The sequence below is a fragment of the Natator depressus genome, chromosome 8 (genome assembly GCF_965152275.1).
Source record: "Natator depressus isolate rNatDep1 chromosome 8, rNatDep2.hap1, whole genome shotgun sequence".
NCBI classification, from domain to species: Eukaryota; Metazoa; Chordata; order Testudines; family Cheloniidae; genus Natator; species Natator depressus.
Genome location: NC_134241.1, coordinates 87,602,809 through 87,621,606, shown reverse-complemented (window position 1 = coordinate 87,621,606; position 18,798 = coordinate 87,602,809). Strand labels below are relative to the sequence as shown.

The following is an 18,798-nucleotide window of genomic DNA, read 5'->3' as shown; positions in this document are numbered from 1 at the left end:
TGACACTGTTCCTTTCATCCATTTAAATGAATGTAAGCAGGAGCAAGAGGAGACATCTTGTTTTTGTAAAAGCAAATCTAAGCAGAAATGAATTTGCCTTTTGAAAATCACCATCCATATACAATGACGTGTAAGAGGCTTTGAAAGTGCAGATACATATTTTATTTAAAATACATTTGTCTAGGGCAGGGGTGGGCAAACTTTTTGGCCTGAGGGCCACATCGAGGTTGCAAAATGGTATGGAGGGCCGGGGAGGGAAGGCTGTGCCTCCACAAACAGCCTGGCCCCCATCCCTAACTGCCCTCCCCCAGAACCCCACCCCCTGACCCCCCATGACCTCACCCTCTATCCAACCCCCCCTGCTCCCTGTCTCCTGACTGCCCCACCCCAAACCTCCCCCCATCCAACCGCCCCCTGTCTCCTGACTGCCCCCGGGTCCTCCTGCCCCTTATCCAACCTCCCTCCCCCCTGCCCCCTTACCATGCCGGCGGCAGGACAGGCTTTTTAGAAAGCCTGGGAGGTGGGCGGGCACATGCGGTGGTGTGCCTGCAGGGGAGGGAGGACAGCAGGGGAGGGGCTGGGGGCTAGCTTCCCTGGATGGGTGCTCAGGGGCTGGGCAGGGCGGTCCTGCGGGCCGTAGTTTGCCCACCTCTGGTCTAGGGTGTGATAGGCACCATGGAAAACCCTTAAGATAGCTATAAATTTTATTTACTTGGTACAGAGGAGCCATAACATTTTAGATATTCTCAAAATGTAGAACAATATATACACACTGGCCCATCTCCTCCACTGTGACTCAGAGCACAGGTATGAGGTGTGCATATGAAGGAGGCTTAAAGCTCACAGGTGCTCTCCCTTTATCCTCCTCCTGCTGGTCAGGATCTCTGCATTTTGTTTGAACAGACTGAAGAACTCTCTCTTATCCCAGGATGTAACACACAGCTGAGGATTGGCACAATGAAGGGATATTGTGGGTATGTCCCCTTTCCTCCAACCACACCCTCTATCCCTGTTGCAGGGAAAGTTAGTGGAGTAAGATTTGGTGCTACTACACCCTTTGCACTGGGGTGATCTCCCTTACTGGCTTTGCTAACTTTATAGGTCATCTGTGTCAATGGTGTGATACAAACCAGCCACACTGCAGACAAGAATCTGGCCTGTGCAGTGAGCTGCCTTTAGTAAGTAGACCGTGGGAAAATAGGCTCATAACTTCCTCCTCTGCTGCCACTGAAACTTCCTGGTTAGGTATTGGTGTATAGAGTGTAAACTGGTACAGTGCTGAGTGGTGGGAAAAGAGTACTCCTAAATTAATGCTATCCCACAGTGCAGTTCTATCTACTTTTATGAGCAATTTACATCCATGCTATTGTGTGTGTGTGTGTATATATGTATATTATGTATCTGTTATATACAAATATGACTAAATGAAATAGTAGTGACAGGATTGGCAAAAATGTGTGACCTCTGTTACCCATTTTTGCAGATGTACAGTTGGGGTAAAAGTTTCAAAAACACCTAAATCCCATTTTCCAAAGTGACTTAGGAAGCTAAATCTTACTGGAAAATCAGAGGGATTTAGGCTTCTAAGCACCTATGTCACTTTAGAACATGGGCCTAAGGCACTTTTTGAAAACTTGACTTTAGGAGTTTGAAAGGATGGGGAGGGAGGTGGTATTTTGCCTCTACTATGTATAAAGAGCCTACCTCTTAGCAGAACAAAAAATTCTTTAACTGTGATCTACCTACCAAAGGAAAGCACTTTTATTCCTCAAGCGAATCAGAAGAAGAAGAAGAGTCACACAAGAAATTTAACATTAAGATTAAGCCTTTGCAGGCTAAAGACATTCTTAAAAGTGCAGCAACTGTAGATGAATTGAAAGCATCAATAGGCAACATCGCACTTTCTCCATCTCCAGTGGTGAGTGCCCTGTGTTTTAATCTTTTACAAAGTTGGGAGAACAATAAATCCTATCCTGATTGATAGTAGTCAGCAAGTCTGTTAATTGAGCGTCAAACTGATTCATAGTTAAATACAATTTTTTTGCACGTTGTCTAGTTTAGACACTATTTCTTAGTTTAGTCACCCAGCAGCCACGAATAGCTCTTGGAGATTCAATGTCATGATTTTTAATAGATATTTTTAGTTCAGAATGTGCTAAAATATCATAAAGTTTCCTGAATGTGTTAAAATACTATGAAGAGTCTTATAACTTCTTGATGTACTCCTTTATTTTAGTGAGTTTCACACATCTCCAAATGATCAAAACCCAACAGGTTTATACTTTTTTCTTATTTTCTTATTTAAAAAAATTAGTATTTGCTATTACAGTAGAATCTGCACAATGCAAACTCCAGTTATCTGAAACTGCCATTATCCAAAACAGGGTCATGTTCTCCTCATATCTGTTAATTGCGTGGAAATTTCCCTCCGATATCAAAATATTCCCTCCGATATTATTAGGGCCTGATACTGCCACTCTTACATTGGGCAGTACTGCACAGTGAGTCACCTTATTGAAATCAATGGGATGGATAATTCATGTAAAAAATTACTACTCAACATGGGTAAGGGTGGGAGAATTGGGCCCTCAGTATTCTCATGACATTTGAGTAACTGAGATTGTCTCTCGTTGGAGTCTGTATGCATCCGATGAAGTGAGCTGTAGTTCACGAAAGCTTATGCTCTAATAAATTTGTTCGTCTCTAAGGTGCCACAAGTACTCCTGTTCTTTTTACGGATTCAGACTAACATGACTGCTACTCTGAAACTTGAGATTGTACTGTAATAGCAGTAAGACAATAAGGCGAAACTCCACTGAAGTTGTTGATGCTACAAAATGTAAAAATGGCAAAAGTAAGATCAGAATTAGGCCTCGTGTATTTCCCTGCTTTTACCTTCCTTCTTTCGTCCTCACGTATTAATTTTAATTTGTTTCATTTTCTGCTGTACATAAAAATCCATCAGAACTACCTCTTGTTTTGATCTGTTACTTTCCAGATCACAATAACACCTACACATCTTTGTAATAACACTGATATACAATGTTACATGTGCATCCTTAATGAAGAAATAAATCCAGATTTCTAAAAGGAAGGACCATATTTCATTAAACCCTTCCTCTTTTTCATTCCATTAGCACGTATCTTTTTCAAGGCTTACCAAGATCTCTGACTTGCTATCCCAATCTATTCAGCTGTGCAAAGCTCTGTGATTTCTCTCCATAGGTAAAGCTTTTTGTTTTTTGTTTTGTTTTTGAAGTTGCATGGATTTGCAAGTCTGGCATCTTGCTTTGAGTTTGGGCTGAGAATACACCCCAAAAACTCAAAGTGAAAATGAACTAAAACTGCAGTCTTCCCCACCCCCCTTATTTTAGGCCAGTGCAACATCACTAAGTTATGTGAGTGTCTAAGTAAAGCCACCCTGAAGTGGGGAGTTTTACATCTGGGTTGAAACCCAAACTCTGGTGATAACCTGCCTGTGTGGGGTGTCTATGGAAGTTTTACTCTGATAATTGGCCCATTTAGTGATTTTTAAATGCTTTCTCCTCGTTGTGACCAAGTTGCTTCCTGGAGTTTCACATTCAAAGCCCAGAACCGGTATTAAAGTTCCTAGGATCATGCAACATCATCTAAACCAAATCTGTTCGTGATTCTCTTTACCACATCACAGCCACAGTAATCCAATGTGCATATATCTGTGTGTATCTATCTATAGACAAAGATATCATTTTGTGAGGAGAGGAGAAATAGTGGAAAATTTAAAAAAATAGAGATAGCACTAAAAATATACCAAAGGGATCAATTGTGCACTGTCAGGTGCAGAGATAAGGGCGAAAAGATCTAATAGGCTTCTTCAATGTCTGATATCTGCTTCTGGGATTAAAATAGTTATCCTCATCTTAAGCAGCAGAAACTACTGCTATTCTTCACAAATAGCAGGTGCACTATGTAGAATTTGAAATCTGTAAATTGGAGCAGTTAGCCCACAATGCATCCCCCATTCTGAGGTCCTTCACCCTCACTAATAACTCATATCTCCATAATTCATGACTGGCAGATGTGTGGTACTAACTCATCAAGTAATTCTGTACTTTGGTCATGTAATTGCCCTAAAGCTTATGAATTTTGGGTTGATCTCATGCTGAAGAATATTAATGACCATGAAATATGTTTGCAGGTAAATGAAGATATATTAAGAGAGTATCAAAATTTGGTCAGTTCTTGGCAATCACATTTTTCTTAGCTGTTACCCTGTTTTAATAATTTTGAAAGAAAACTTCCATGAAGTAACATAAAAGGAATTTGGCCCATGTGGCCACTTGCTGTCTTGTGCCTTGTGTTCCTGAAATTGAAATAAGAAAAAAAACAACTAAATCCCACAGACCTGCACACTCTACTAAATACACTGCAAGGTCAAAGCCTATTTTCACTTACAAATTAAATGAGAATATCTGTTTCCTAGTTTCTGTGATTCTTTCGCCACCCAATGGAAGTTTTGCCTTTGACTGATACGGAGCTGGATTTAGTCCCTTTGCAAACACATTCATATTTGTTAATTTGCTGCTGCATGAAGCTCTTCCCTTTTGCATGCAAACGTGTCAGAGTTTGGTTTGTGGCTAGTCTTTGTTCTAGTGAGCTGACTTGTACAGTTATGAAGTCGTAAAGATGCTGCAGCTGGCCTGGAGGCAGGACAGCAGCGTATTCTGTTGCTGTGTGCGGAAGCTAGGCTCAAGAGTCAATTTGGGACTCTCATTTCCTGGGCTGTGGGAGCTGTGGGGACTGTAAATCATGCAGAATGATGGCTTTATTGTTCTGTGGAGCATGTGGCTTCCTGATCCACTGACACTGCCTGGAGGAAGTTAGACTTGAGGCTGGTTGCTGCAGTGCTGATCACAGAAGGGAAATATGTGAATTAAAAAGAAACATTAGGCAGAGATGAAATGGGAGAGAGAAAGATACTAAGAGCCTGATCCTCAGCTACTGTAAATCAGCATAGCTCTATTGAGTTCAATGGAGTTACACCAGTTCACATCAGCTGGAGGATCTGACCCTAAATATTAACATTAAATTAACTGGATTATATGTGGTCTGTCTGAAATGAAGAATCACTCATGGAGTTATCTAAGATAAAGGCATAGGTCCAGATTTGTGGACACTCCCAAAATACATGCAGCAGAAGTCAAGGGGGAGTGTGCACAGCTGGCATAAAACACTCCTTTGTGCTGCTCTGATTCTGGTGCTATTTTTAGCAGCTACCACCATATGTTGTGTTAAACTAGCCTGAGGGCTGGTCTTACGTACATTGGCCTATAAGAACCATGAACGGGTGAATACTTGGGCCAGGACTGGATAGCAGATATGTGTTCTAACTATGTCCCCCTTTCCTGATACACTGAAAAAGGAAGGCATGTGTCATGTAAACCCTGCGTTGGATGTACCCCACTGCAGGATCAACCCTGCACACTGGTGATCTTCCCTGGCTCGCTTACTCAATTTCTGCAATCTTAGTACAGTGACAACTTGGCACAAAGCAGACATAGTGTACCTGGGCATCTGGCCCATATAACTGAAGCCAATGTCACCAGCATTGAAGCAATGATCCTCACACACCAAATTTGCTGGGGTGGACATTGTGTGCGGATGCCAGACTCTCGCCTTCCAAAACAAGCCCTCTATTCTCAGCTCACCCTGGTCAGAGATCCTGTGGTGATCAGAGGACATGCTACAAAGACACGCTGAAAGTGTATCTCAAGAAAACTGATGCGAATATCACAAGATGGGAGGAGCAAGCCACCAACTGACCTCAATGGCGCCACATCCTTCATCAGGCACTTCAAGGAGAAGTGCCTTGCCCTCCAAGCTGAAAAAAAGAGAGCGAGAGAGAGGAGAAAGGAAAAAAGAAAGAACTTTCTCCCAGCAGGCAGCTGACCCACCAGGAAATGCCTGTACCTTCTGCAGGTGGATCTGTGGTTCCAGGATCGGACTCCTGAGTCCTCTCAGAACCCATCTGTAAATCTCAAATTGAGAGATCACTGATGATGATGACCTGGGGATCTGGTCCATGTACTAGAGCCCCTTCTGGTTCAATAACTAGGTACACTTCCTTGAGAATGTAGCTTTATTTACGAGATCATACTGACACAAGCATAGGAGCTGATGCACTCCCTAGCATGAAGTGGTTTCTATCATATACAGGGTTTACAGTTTGGTTCAATGGCTCTCAGCACCCCCACTGTAAAAATTTGTTTCAGCCCCCCTGAACACAAGTGCATTTCCACAATACAAAAGCACAAAGTGAAAGGATTTTAGCCTGCAGTCAACCAAACTATCTTCCTTTTAATCTCCCGCTACAACTTGTCTGCTTCACTCCCATGGGAAAACACGATATCGAATTCTGTCAGTGCAATTCAGGGAAAAAAACACTGTCAAGTTAAAAATGCAGGTATTTTAAAAGTTTCCTTAACAAGGTTTGTTTGTTTTTTAATAGTTAACTTAGAGCAGTGTGGCCTAGTGGAGTGAGACTTATGAGACCTGGGTTCTATTCCTGACTCTGCTACTGGCCTGTTGGGTGACCTTGTGCCTCAGTTTCCCCATCTATAAAATGAGAATAATGATACTGCTCTCCTTTGTAAAGTGCTTTAAGATCCACTGATGAAAAGCCTTCTATAAGAGCTGAACCTGTAGCACTGCATCCTTGTACAAATGGATAAAACCCGTATAGTGACTAAACAAAAGTAAACGAACTAGTCTATTTTCCTTGTCATAGAACCATAGGGTTAGAAGGGACTGCAAGGGTCATCTAACCTAACCCCCCTGACAAGACGCAAGATGTGTTGTGTCTAAACCATCCAAGACAGATGGCTACCCAACCTCCTCCTTTTGAAAACCTCCAGTGAAGGAGCTTCTACAATCTCCCTAGCTCCAAACTCTTAAAGGGACAGGATGCAGGTTGATATCCTCCTGACAGGATGTCAGGGTGGTATTTACTGTCAGGACGGTATTTACCTGCATCCTGTCCCTTTTAGCATTTGGAGCTCTGCTGAAATGGTCTAAGGGGGTACAGTGGGAAAGCAGGAAGTGGTCCCAGGAGGGTGACCCCCCCTGAATTGGGAGGGTAACAAATGCACTTTTCCCTGTTTGTGCAGCTTGTTTACTTTTTGCATTTCCCTCAGTTTGGACAATGAAAATAGACTGGTTAGTTTACTTTTGTTTAGTCACTGTAAGGATTTCATCCATTTTCACATCCCCGTTTCCATTGGAATTTAAAAACCAAAGTAATGGAAGGCTCTGGGCTTAAGTTTTGTGAAAGCTGTTGTTCATCTCCTCTCTTCCCAAAAATTGTTTTTTCAACCAAATTTGGCCTGACAGTGTCTCTTCTGTTTGTGAAAGCAGTGTTATAACTGATCATGCAATATTTCTGATTCTTGTACCCCTTGTCCAGCTCACATGCAGAAATGAAGCAGACTGCAGTAAAAAGAAGGAGCCATATCTTTCCCCCTGTATGTTAATCCTTTGTCTGCATGTAGGGCAAGGTTGTGAGCAACAATCTGAAACAAGCCTAAAAATGAAATGGCACACATGGTTCTTGTTAGTACAATTCTAATCGTTCCATTCTCTCATAGAAACAAATAAACTTATGTACTTTGGTCACATTAGGTGTAGAGATGGAAATAACCTTGAGAAATTTCTTATGGAAGGGATAGTGAAAGGTTGTCATGGCAGGGGACAACCAGCGAATGGTGTGTGGCAGATGACTGGAAGGTGAGCTGCTGAGTACTCAAAGTTAGCAATGGATGTTGAAGGCTTCCTAAAATTCTGCTACGGTGTCACCGATATTCAGACATGAATAAACAGATTTACTTTACTAATTCTTAGCAACATTACATTTGTTTCTCATATAGCTATCCTTTGCTCATAGGTGTGTGCCCTATCTCACTCAAAACCCATTAAGTTAATTACCTTAACCATGGTTCTAATATTTTCTTTTCAAAAAGATGGATAGTGTCTAGAAGGATGATGGGAGATGCCCATGTTTACGTGCTTCCTACTCTTGCCTCCCTTGATCCTTTGGGGCAAAAGTTATGACACTTCAATTTAAAGATGTCTGAAAGAATAATTAGACTTGTCTAGAAACATAAATATAATCTATAGAAATAAAAAGAACTGTGCAGTTACTAGGGAAGGAAGATGGAAAGTGACTTGCCACGTTTTTCATAATAAAAAATAAAACTGCAGCTACTCAAGTAGTTCTAAGACTGTTAAATATGCTGCTTTGTGGTGAGAATCACAGATTTTAACAGTGGGATGGTGTCCTGTCAAAGTCAACTGTATCCTTACAGAGAGGCCAAACAAAACCTTCCTTGGCTGAATGTAGCAGAGATTAAACCTCTGCAGTTATTTGGTGAGAGAACAGCTGAGAGCCTCCTGCTAAATTTTAATCACTCTGTTTTGTCAGATTACCAGAGGAACTGTTCTATTTGAATGTATGATCGCTCAATTCTGTTTTGTTAGAATCTCTCAGTACATAAATAAGGTCAGATAGATGCTTTTTTTCTAGCTTGCTTGAATACACCTATTCTTTCCTGTTTAGAAGTAGTTTAATTTGTTTCTTTACTTGTTGGGGTAGTTCATGATGATGATGATGATGACGACATCAGATGCACCAGAGTTTTACATCCCCAGCCTCCTTCCATTTTTTTTTTTTTTTTTTTTTTTTTTTTTACTGGCAATCCCAGTTTTGTGCTATTTGTACAATGGAAAGTCCAGCCCCAAGTAGGAAGGGTTTTTTAGTGATCTTAAGCAATGTTTGTTTATGCTAAAATGAGTATATTTTATAGTACAAGTTATGGTCCTGACCCAAGTTTATGCATGCATGCTTGAAAATGATAGAATTCTGGTTCCATACTTCAACAACTAAATAAAAGTTCAGAAGTGTTGAGCTCTCACAGATTTTATAGACGACCATGGGATGTGCCGGCGTTCCCCACCTCTGAAAATCATGTCACTTTTATTTAGGTTCCATGGCCTTTTGTCCAAATGTAGAGGAAAAATGACCTGAATAAATCACTTTTCTCTGAACCTAACATCCTGGTAATATTTAGGAAAACCGGGACTAGTCAGGGGTAACCCAATAAAGGTATAATACATTTTTACAGGAATTGTATTAACTTTTTGAAACTGTCAAAATCATTAGAAAACTTTTGAAATCATTATTTTCAATTGCATTGGAATCTTCAGATCTTTGTAAATGAACTGTCTTTGCTAGAGAGAACTTGTTAATAAGCCCAATGTGCTCATACCTTCTCAATGAAAGAAAAATTCACCATTCACTGTAAAAGTTAGCTTCTTGATTTATAAATTAAAACTCAACCATAGGCAGTATTTCTTCTATTCCTTGCACAACTGACCTCTGAACTTCAAGGTGATAAATCACCCTTTTTGGTGCTGTAATATAACCACTCATAAAACCTAACAGCTCTGGTTGCCTTTGCCAGAGTGGCCACCAATCAGATACACCCAGGCTGGAAGGCAATACCTCATTTAGAGAGATGAGGGTTTTTTCAAAGTGTAATTATGTTTCATAGCTGCTGCGGTGGCCATAGTCATGGCAGCACATACAGCAGGTTCAGTTGTTTCCAGTAAAGATTTATTTATGACAAATAAATAAACGTGTATTTTATGAAAGGTTGGGGGAACTTAGAGTGCATTCTCTGATTTCCTCCATGGAGTGGCCATACAGATAAGTTCCTCATGGGTCAATAGCTGACTGACAGACAAGAAATAAAGGGTAGGAATAAATGGCCATTTTTCAGAATGGAGAGAAAGAAATAGTGGTGTCCCCCCAGGAATCTGTACTGGGACCAGTGCTGTTCAACATATTAATAAATGATCTGGAAAAAGGGGTATGCAGTGAGGTGGCAAAATTTGCAGATGATACAAATTACTCAGGATAGTTTAAGTCCAAAGCAGACCGCAAGCAGGGCCGCCCAGAGGATTCAGGGGGCCTGGGGTCTTCAGCGGCGGGGGTCCTTCCACTCCGGGTCTTCGGGGCACTTCGCCGAAGACATGGAGCGGAAGGACCCCTCGCCGCCGAATTGCCGCTGAAGACCCAGAGCGGAAGAAGCAGCGGCGGGTCCTTCACTCCAGGTGTGTTCAGCAGCACTGAAGGACCCGCCGCCAAAAACTCTCGGGGGGGCCCCTGAAAACTCTCGTGGGGGACCCTGTGGGGCCTGGGGCAAATTGCCCCACTTGCTCCCCCCACCCCCCGGGCAGCCCTGACCGCAAGGAATTACATCGGGATCTCTCAAAACTGGGTGACTGGGCAACAAAATGGCAAATGAAATTCAGTGTTGATAAGTGCAAAGTAATGCACATTGGAAAACAATTCATACAAAATGAGGGGATCTAAATTAGTTGTACCATTCAAGAAAGGGATCTTGGAAGAATAAGTTCATGGAGGATAGGTCCATCAATTGCTATAGTCAAGATGGTCAGGGATGCAATCCCATGCTCTGTGTGTCCCTAGCCTCTGACTGCCAGAATCTGAGAGTGGACAACTGGAGATGGCACTAATCGCCATGTACTGTTCGTTGCCTCTGAAGCACCTGGCACTGGCAATTGTTGGAAGACAGGAGACTGAGCTAGATGGACCATTGTTCTAAAGTTTGTGAGCAGCAGCATTTAAATCTCTCTTTCTAACTAGCATAGCAGCTGAAGCTCACTATGGGATAGGATTCGGAAGACTGCTGAAAAAGTGGGAAGATTTTTTAAAAATGGAAGAGCTTCTGATAAAACAGAGGCAATTGTGGTCACCTCCCTTGAGTCACATGGGGCTCTATTTCTCCATCCCCTGCCTAAAATGCTAGAGTACTGAGCTTAGATGCAATATTTTTTTAGAAGCCTGCAACTTTTTGAGATTGGATCCTTTCATTATTCTTGCATTTGTCAAAGCTTGTAGAGTATGGCACTTTATTTTCCTGTCATATAAACCCTTTTAAGAATTTAAACTTTTAATTGAAAATTAGCTTTGAGTATAGTTAGAAATAGCCAGCTATGCCAATATCCTGCAATCATTTCTGTAAATGGCTTAAATAAAAGTTCTGTGTTGTTCTATGCTATTTTTCACTGTAATCTTATGTCTACCTGAATAATATTCAGACTGTATAAAATATTACCACTTTGCTGTCCGTTTAACAGGTAGGCTTTTAATGCTGCTTTTCGTAGATGTAGATCTTTTGTTTCTCCATGTGGTAATTATTTTTAGAAAATATCTTATTTTCTCATTTTCTTTTTTTATTTTGGCTGCATTCTTTTAGAGGAAAAGTCCGGTAAGAAATCATTTGCTCTTTTTCTACCTTTTCATAACTTTTTTTTTTAACAGAATACTTTGCTTTGGTGTTTTTCTGTTTCCTCTATCCATTTTTCACTTGTCTGTAGAACTGAAATGTAAAATGCAAATACTGTATATCATTGTTTACAAATGATGGCATCTATTCTTTCTCCTGTGGATTTAATTCAAAGGTATTTTTTAAATGAGCTAGGTTTCGCTTCCATTAAATTTAATTATTTTCCCCTTTGGCTTGCATGAGAAGAGGAAAGTTTGAGGGTGTTTTTTGCCCAAAGATTTATGGGATGAAATCCTGTTCCCAGTGTAGCCAATGAAAGTTTTCCCATCAACTTGGGTGGACCAGGATTTCACCCATGGTATGTTTAATGCACATTACATTGCATGTCCAGTTATCAGATGATGCAGAAACCAATAGTTCTATAGCATAACCTTTGCTGCTATAGTAACATTAACAATCTGAATGTATTCTTGCCAAAGACTTGGTTATAAATGTTCATGCCATAACATTGTGCAGGCCTACACAGAGTTTTGAACACTAAATGAGTTTTGTGGTCTGAGCACCAGATCTCAAGAGAGGAACTTCTAAATTCTAGTCTTATTTCTTATAATTACTCCTCCTATTGCCTTGGCCAAGTCCCTTGAACTTTCTGCCTCAATTGCCATCTGTAAAACAATGATTTTCCTGACGGTCAGGAGTCTTGTGAGGTTTTGTTGGCTAATGTTTGGACTGAGAAGGGGGTTGTAAAATAAGCTGAGTGATAAGTTGTAGTTATTTAGGCATATTAGCTACATGTTCTGAAGCTGAACTCCCCTTTCTTCACTCTGCTACCTTACAGTACCTCTTATTAAAGTTTTCTTGTGGTATATGGTAAATATTTTTTTCTTCCAAAATAGTTTTGAATAGATTTGAAGTGAAACAAGTGGACTTTTACTTTATCATTAAAAGAAACCAAATGTTGAAGAAATTTTACAAAGTACCTCGATTTTTAATATGGAAGAAAATACTACCTTGATCAAATAAATAAATTATAAGAGGACTTGCTAACTAAGAAGAACAATATGCAAATTGACCTTGTAATTGTAGAAAAAAAAATGTAGGGCCAGGTCCTTAACTCACCTAACTCAGTAGCTCTCCACTGAAGTTGGTGGAGCTATTGCATCTTACACTGGCTTTGGTTCTGGTCTATAAACTTCCCACTATAACAAAAATACCTTTTTAATTCATTTTCTCTATACCACTGCAACTTCAATTTGAAGTTAATTAGTAAATTTTATGAGGCGCTTTTCTGCAGTGCATCTGTATTGCAGGTGGTATTGGATCTCGATGTGGCTTTTGTTTCCTCTTCCAGAAATATGGAACTTCTTGATCTTAGCTGTCTGCATAACAATTGACAAATAACAGTCAAGTTTTATTAGAAAATGTAAATCAGAATTTGAATGCTTTCCTGGCTTTTAAAAAAACACTCATGCCTTTAATTATCTAAGGTACTTTTGTTTACCCAGTGGCCAATGGACTTTGTCACTGGTCTGTTGAATTTCACATAAATTTTTTCCTGCTTTACTTATTTCCTTTGCTGGGCAGTATAGACAGATGCATTCATATACATAAAATGGCCTACCTGCTGCAAAATGAGAGATGACTTGACTTGTCCCATGGTAGGCTAGATGAGCTAACCAAAGATACAGAGGTCTGGTCTAGTCTTCATTGTGCACATAACTCCCATAAACCTTAATGGAAGTAATACATGCAGAACAAGGGGAGAATACGGATCAGGGCAAAGACCAAAATATGAGATGGCACTGGGGTAATGGGGAGTGGAGGGCTAGGGGGCTGGAGAATATGAGAGATATGCAATTAAGGTTTCAGTTGAATCTGACTGTTTGTTATGTAAAACTACTGACGTGCTCTGTTTTTTAAACAATTAAAATTCTTCTCAAACTTACACAAATACATACAATTAAAAGCCTCATTGGACTAATAAATTTATCACATCTACTCCATTAATGAAACATTCTTAATCTGATCAGATTCCTGAATTCAATAGAAAAAGGACTAACCTAGCAAAGACTATCTTGAGTGGAACTGTCAACTATTCATTAACAAATATCACAGAGCTGTGGGAAAAGTCCGGAAAACATCAGCTGAACAGTCCTGTATTTATTGTATTTATTTATAAACTGACGGTGGAGCTTTGAGAAACAAGAGGAGTATGCCCATGGCAGTTGTGATTTTGACATGTGTGACTGACAGCATGTAAAGTTCCAAAACCCGACACCATCTGTCTGCAGAACACCTAGATAACTGAAACACAGCTCTGAGATATGTCATGAGTAACTTCAATTTTGATTGACACATACATGGTGATAGTAAGTTGCAGTTCTTTATTACAGGAAAAAGATTACCAGTTGGCTACACCAAAGGAAAAAACAAAAAAACCCTCGAAGGCAGATTAGGAGGTTCCTTGGAAAACTGTGGAAAAACAACATGCATCCCTTCATTTACTTTCTTTGTGACTTTGACATGACTGGCCATGATGGCACATGTACCATGGCTTTTCCAGTTTCTTTTTTTCACAAGAATCTCAAACACTGAGAAATGTGAACATCTCAAATGCCTGACCTTATCTGGCAGAGAGGTCGTAAGAACTTGTATGGTTCTTGATTTGGAACATCACCAGTTGCTTCTAAAACCTTATATGAATGTAATTGTTCTTGATTACAGATTATACGTCCCTGAAAAAGTCCCCCTCCATTTCCGATGTGACATTTGACATTAAGAATGTGTGTGTGTATTGGCAGGGAAAAGGGAGATGTCCTTGCCCCAGTTCAGTAACTGTCAATTACTTTTCGCAGTAAATACACCACAGTTCAGCTTAGTATTGTCTTCAAAAATGGTTAGTACTTTTGTATCACATTCGTTAACCCAAAGACACTGTCTCTTTCAGGTATTTATGCAGGTGTGAGAAGAATATTAATGGTTTTGAAGAATATGTAGTACCTTACTCACAACTTCGTCACTGATTTCATGAAACTTAGTTTTATCCATACTTTTTAACTTATCTCTGCTGTAACACGCACATGCTGTATATGTATATACATTCAATTATATACAAGCTCACACAATGGGCCATATGTTCAGCCTTTCTCTGGTTGCTTTGCTTTGGTTTGCTCTGACAGCACAGAGCAGCCCAAAACCCTGCCAATCCAGCCCTCTGTGGATTCCTCCAGCATAGGAGGAACCCCTATGTAGTAGCTTTAGGAGATGTGAACAGGAACACCAGTGTGCTCTCATGGTTCCCAGCTACTGGTACAGCACTTAGGAGTCATAGGCAGCTAGAAGCAATTTAAATCTGAGGTTGCTGGAGTTTCTAACCCCAGGATCAGGGAGCTGCAGAGTACCTTAAAGCAGACCCCACCTCTCACCCACTGCACCAAGCTTGTCAGCTGCAGCTGAAGATCTATGCCGGCATCTTCTTTATTGCTTGTATCAGCATGTAAAGTTATAGCGATACCAAAGCCAAGAATCCAAGCCAAAGAAATAACATCCTGTGTTGTCCAAACATGGTCCGTGAAGCTAGTAACATAGCTGATGGGTGCACACATAGAAGGTTCTCATTGGGACTTAGTGTCCTTTTAAATAAGGAAGGGATTTTCATAGAAACGTAGAAGTTAATCATAAAAAAGTAGGACTCAAAGGGACCTCAGTAGGTCATCTAGTCCAGTCCCTGCACTTTAGGCAGGCCTACATAATAACTGGACCATTCCTGACAGGTTTGTCTAACTTGTTCTTAAAAATCTCCAGTGATGGAGATTCTACAACCTCTCTAGGGCTTTCATATTCATTGGAAGACACTTAGGAGAGAATACTGATAAACTCCATGAATATGCACAGCTTTCTACCCCATTATACCTCTGAAGCATACACCAAGGTGTTGGCTTATTATATTCTTTTCTTGTTCTGCTACTGAGTTACCTTCTTCTGTACAGTAGTAAGCACACAGGAGTACCCAGAACCACAAGTTCAGACTTTTTTTGGCTGGGGATGGGGGGTGGGGGTAATTGCTACCTCATAATCCTTTCTTCTTGTGCTCCACCTCTGGCTGAGTATTCTCACTCACTCTTTTTACATTGGCTCACATTAACAAGTATTTTTCCTTATCGATAATACAGTCATCATTTTGCTGGTACAGCATGTTCTCAAACCCCGTGATTTTCATTTCAATCAACTGAAAATTTCCAAGGAAATATTTTCTCTTTCTGTTAATAGCCATTATTCCTCTCCTGAAAATAACCTTTTGTAGAGCTTTTTTTTTTTTTTAAACCTCATTGTTACCCTGGCATTCAAAACCAACTGCCTCTCAGTCCAGTTCTGTTTCTCAAATGTATATATAATGTACTCATCACCATGGTATTTACGTGCCGTCTATTTGAAATAGTTGCTGGTCTGTTGCAGTTTCTTTATCCTCACAAGATTTGGGTTTGAAGAATCTCTTCCCAGGGGAGGTCTGTGGCTGGTTTTCGGCAGTGTTCTCAAAGTGTAAAGACGCCTCCGGGTGAGATTACACCCTGCATAGATTGCATAACCCATTAAACTGCATTGTAGAGGTGGGTGAGGCTTGAGGTGTCTTTAAAACATGTGGGCTCCATTTGACACCTGACTTAGCACCCAAAAATACTTAATTTCTTTTAACAAAAGGCTTCCTGTAGCCTGGTAAATTAAATATATATTTTAAATGACGCTTCAAATATTTTGGGTTTATGCTTATATTAATATATCTTTTTTAAATCCTGGGTTTTTCCCCTCCTCATGGAAGGGTCCTGTGAGCTCCAATGATGCCTCCTCCCTGACTTTTCCTCTTGAGAAGAAACTGTCATCTTTCAATTATCTATCAAATTGCTTTGTAGCATTTTGTGATTTACAAATGTGGATTAAAATTAAACCAGCCAACTGCTGTTCGCTTTGAATCTGACCTGGGCCTTGACTCCAGGTGTCTTGAGGTGAAAGGCTAGTGCCCCAAGCTAGATAATTTTTATAACTTATTTTAAGCTTAGTACTTCAGTGGATTGTTAGTCAGAGATTTGAACTGACATACAAGTCCCTCTAACTATATCTTATTAGTCTCATGGTGTAAGAGAAGCTAAAGTGGCTGAAAATTGTGCAGAGACAATTCCAGGTGCTACAGGAACAAGGAACAAAATGAGCTTATTCCTATAGAGATCACTAGGACACCCTTCGTTGTTTATGGTAGATATTATTACTGTAAAAAAGCAACATGACCTGGTGCTTAGTTCCTGGGACTTTGAGCTTGGAACTACTGAGTTCTAATAGCAGCTCATCATGACTCTGGGCTAATCACGTGCCCCCAGTCCTGCAGTGAGCTCCAGTGGCTCTAATATTGGTAATACCTAGCATTCTTACATCTCAGCTCAGAGGGAATTACGGTTGCTCAGCACCTAAGAGTCATGTCCTTAATCCTCTATCTCTTTTTATTTTCTTCATCTGTAAAACTTGGATAAGAATATGGTACCTCCTTCCCAGGTGCACTGAGCATTGATTGTGAAGCATTTTGAAAAATGTAATATTTAAAACACTCTTGAGGCTTAATATATAAAACATGTTGAGTATTCGCTATCCCCTGTAGCCCTAATATTACTGTCTCAGAGAGAGAGAGATCTATATGTCTGGACTGTGCCTATCCTAGAGCATTGGCTTCTTGGGACAAGGACAATCTGGAATGTGTTGTACACACCAGTGTTCAGTTCTCACTCTCCCTCTCTCTCTGTAGTTGTGATGACCCCCAACAATAATTAAAATACTGCATTTGATCGTTTTAATTTGCCTCTTCCTGAAAAATTATCCATTGACTCAGCTTTATTTTATGGCATGATCCTAAAGAACTGAGGAATTATTGCAAAGACAGAACAAGAGGAAGGGAACTTGATCTTCAGATCAGATGCATACATGTTAAGTCTCCACAGGTTGGATACCATCTCTCAGGCTTCCTCAAAAAATCTTCTGTTTTTTCTCCCATGGTTTTTCTCTTGAAACTGTTTGTGGGTGGGTTCAGACAACTCTTCTCCATTGTGCACTCTCCCAGCACTCTCCCTCTGCTCTCCACGAGCTGGTCATATTGTGAGGAGTATGGTAGCTGAGAACAGAGGAGCCTGGAGGACAACATGAGCCATGCAAACCAGCCCATCTGCTTGCCCAGTACTCCTGAGAGAGGAAAGGTGCTTGTAAGGGGGTTTCTAGCTTTAGAACTGAGTTGTGAGGAGGGGAGAGCTCCAGTGCCACAGGAATGAGGGGAGGGAGAAGATGCTTGTAGAGATGCCTCAGGGATGTACTTATTACATCTAAAGTTGGGTACTTCAGGCACCCTAACAGACATCTTCCATCCCACTGTGATTCTGGAGCCTAATGTTTATGTAGTTTACCCCCAAAATTCCTGACAGCCTTGTAACTCTCTAAAAAGGGTATATAAAGCAGGTTCAATGTCATCACCATTAATGAGCAAAACCCAAATTCGGGTGGGAGTGGGGGTGTGGGAGTTCACTTTTCAAAACACTGTATCTATTTAATTAGAAAAATCTCATATTACCCAAGTCTGTTTACTGATCTGTCATTCTCTGACTAGGTGTCTGTTCTCTCTTCCTTCTTGCTGATCACAGAGGCGCAGCCCGGTAAGAACTCTTACAATTTTGTAGTCCTTACATTTGTTGTGAAAATGTCTGACTGGTTGTTGGGGTCTGGTTTATTTAGCCTTAAATCATTTTTCCCTAGGTATCTGTAGTGAAGTAAATGAATGTAAACTTTATTTGGTGTAAGGTTTTTTGTTTGTTTTTAAACCTTCTGAATGATGTATCAGAGAGAAGTCAATATACATGTTTCTTTGTTCAAATACATATGTATTTGTATTAGTCACTCAGGGTTCAGTCCAGCAGCGGTGTGAATGAGTTATAGTTATGAGAGCACGCCTGAGCCATCAGTGCTTTGTTATTGGGCTGCTGAGCATGGTGTAGTGTTGTTCTTGAAGTCCAAAAGGGTGAAGAAAACCGAAGCGAGAAGGTGCTTCAGGCTAATGGCAAGAACACTGTGCCCAGCACACACGCTAAAGCATTGAGCATCTTGTTGTGGGAGATGTTCCATGAGACCCTTCTGAGGTGTTCTCCCATGGCTGCCCCTGCCCTGTTGCTTAAGAGCTGGCCTTAAAAGAACACAGGAATAGGTGCTACCCCGATAGGCGGTTGGAATAAATTAAAATCCTGAAAATGGCTGCCATTCATATCAATTGCATTTAAGTACCTATTCCTCAACCATGCCCTATCCTTGTCTCCCCTGCCATTCTGTCCCCATCCCCCACAACTCCATTGCTCACTTCAGTGGAATTAGAGGTTTGCTGACCTTGCTGAACACTGTCCAGGGTAGCTAGACCACTGCTCTCCTCACTTTT

General features: G+C 40.7%; 1 protein-coding gene across 1 annotated transcript in view; it reads left to right on the top strand.

Moving 5' to 3' along the window:
* The window catches only part of SGIP1 (SH3GL interacting endocytic adaptor 1), a 168,381-nt gene that overhangs the window by 76,312 nt on the left and 73,271 nt on the right, over window positions 1-18,798 (top strand). Inside the window, exons 7-9 of the mRNA XM_074961575.1 lie at window positions 1,743-1,918; window positions 11,316-11,327; window positions 18,017-18,028. Of these exons, the coding sequence (XP_074817676.1) occupies window positions 1,743-1,918; window positions 11,316-11,327; window positions 18,017-18,028 (200 nt within the window). The remainder of the gene's footprint in view (window positions 1-1,742; window positions 1,919-11,315; window positions 11,328-18,016; window positions 18,029-18,798) is intronic.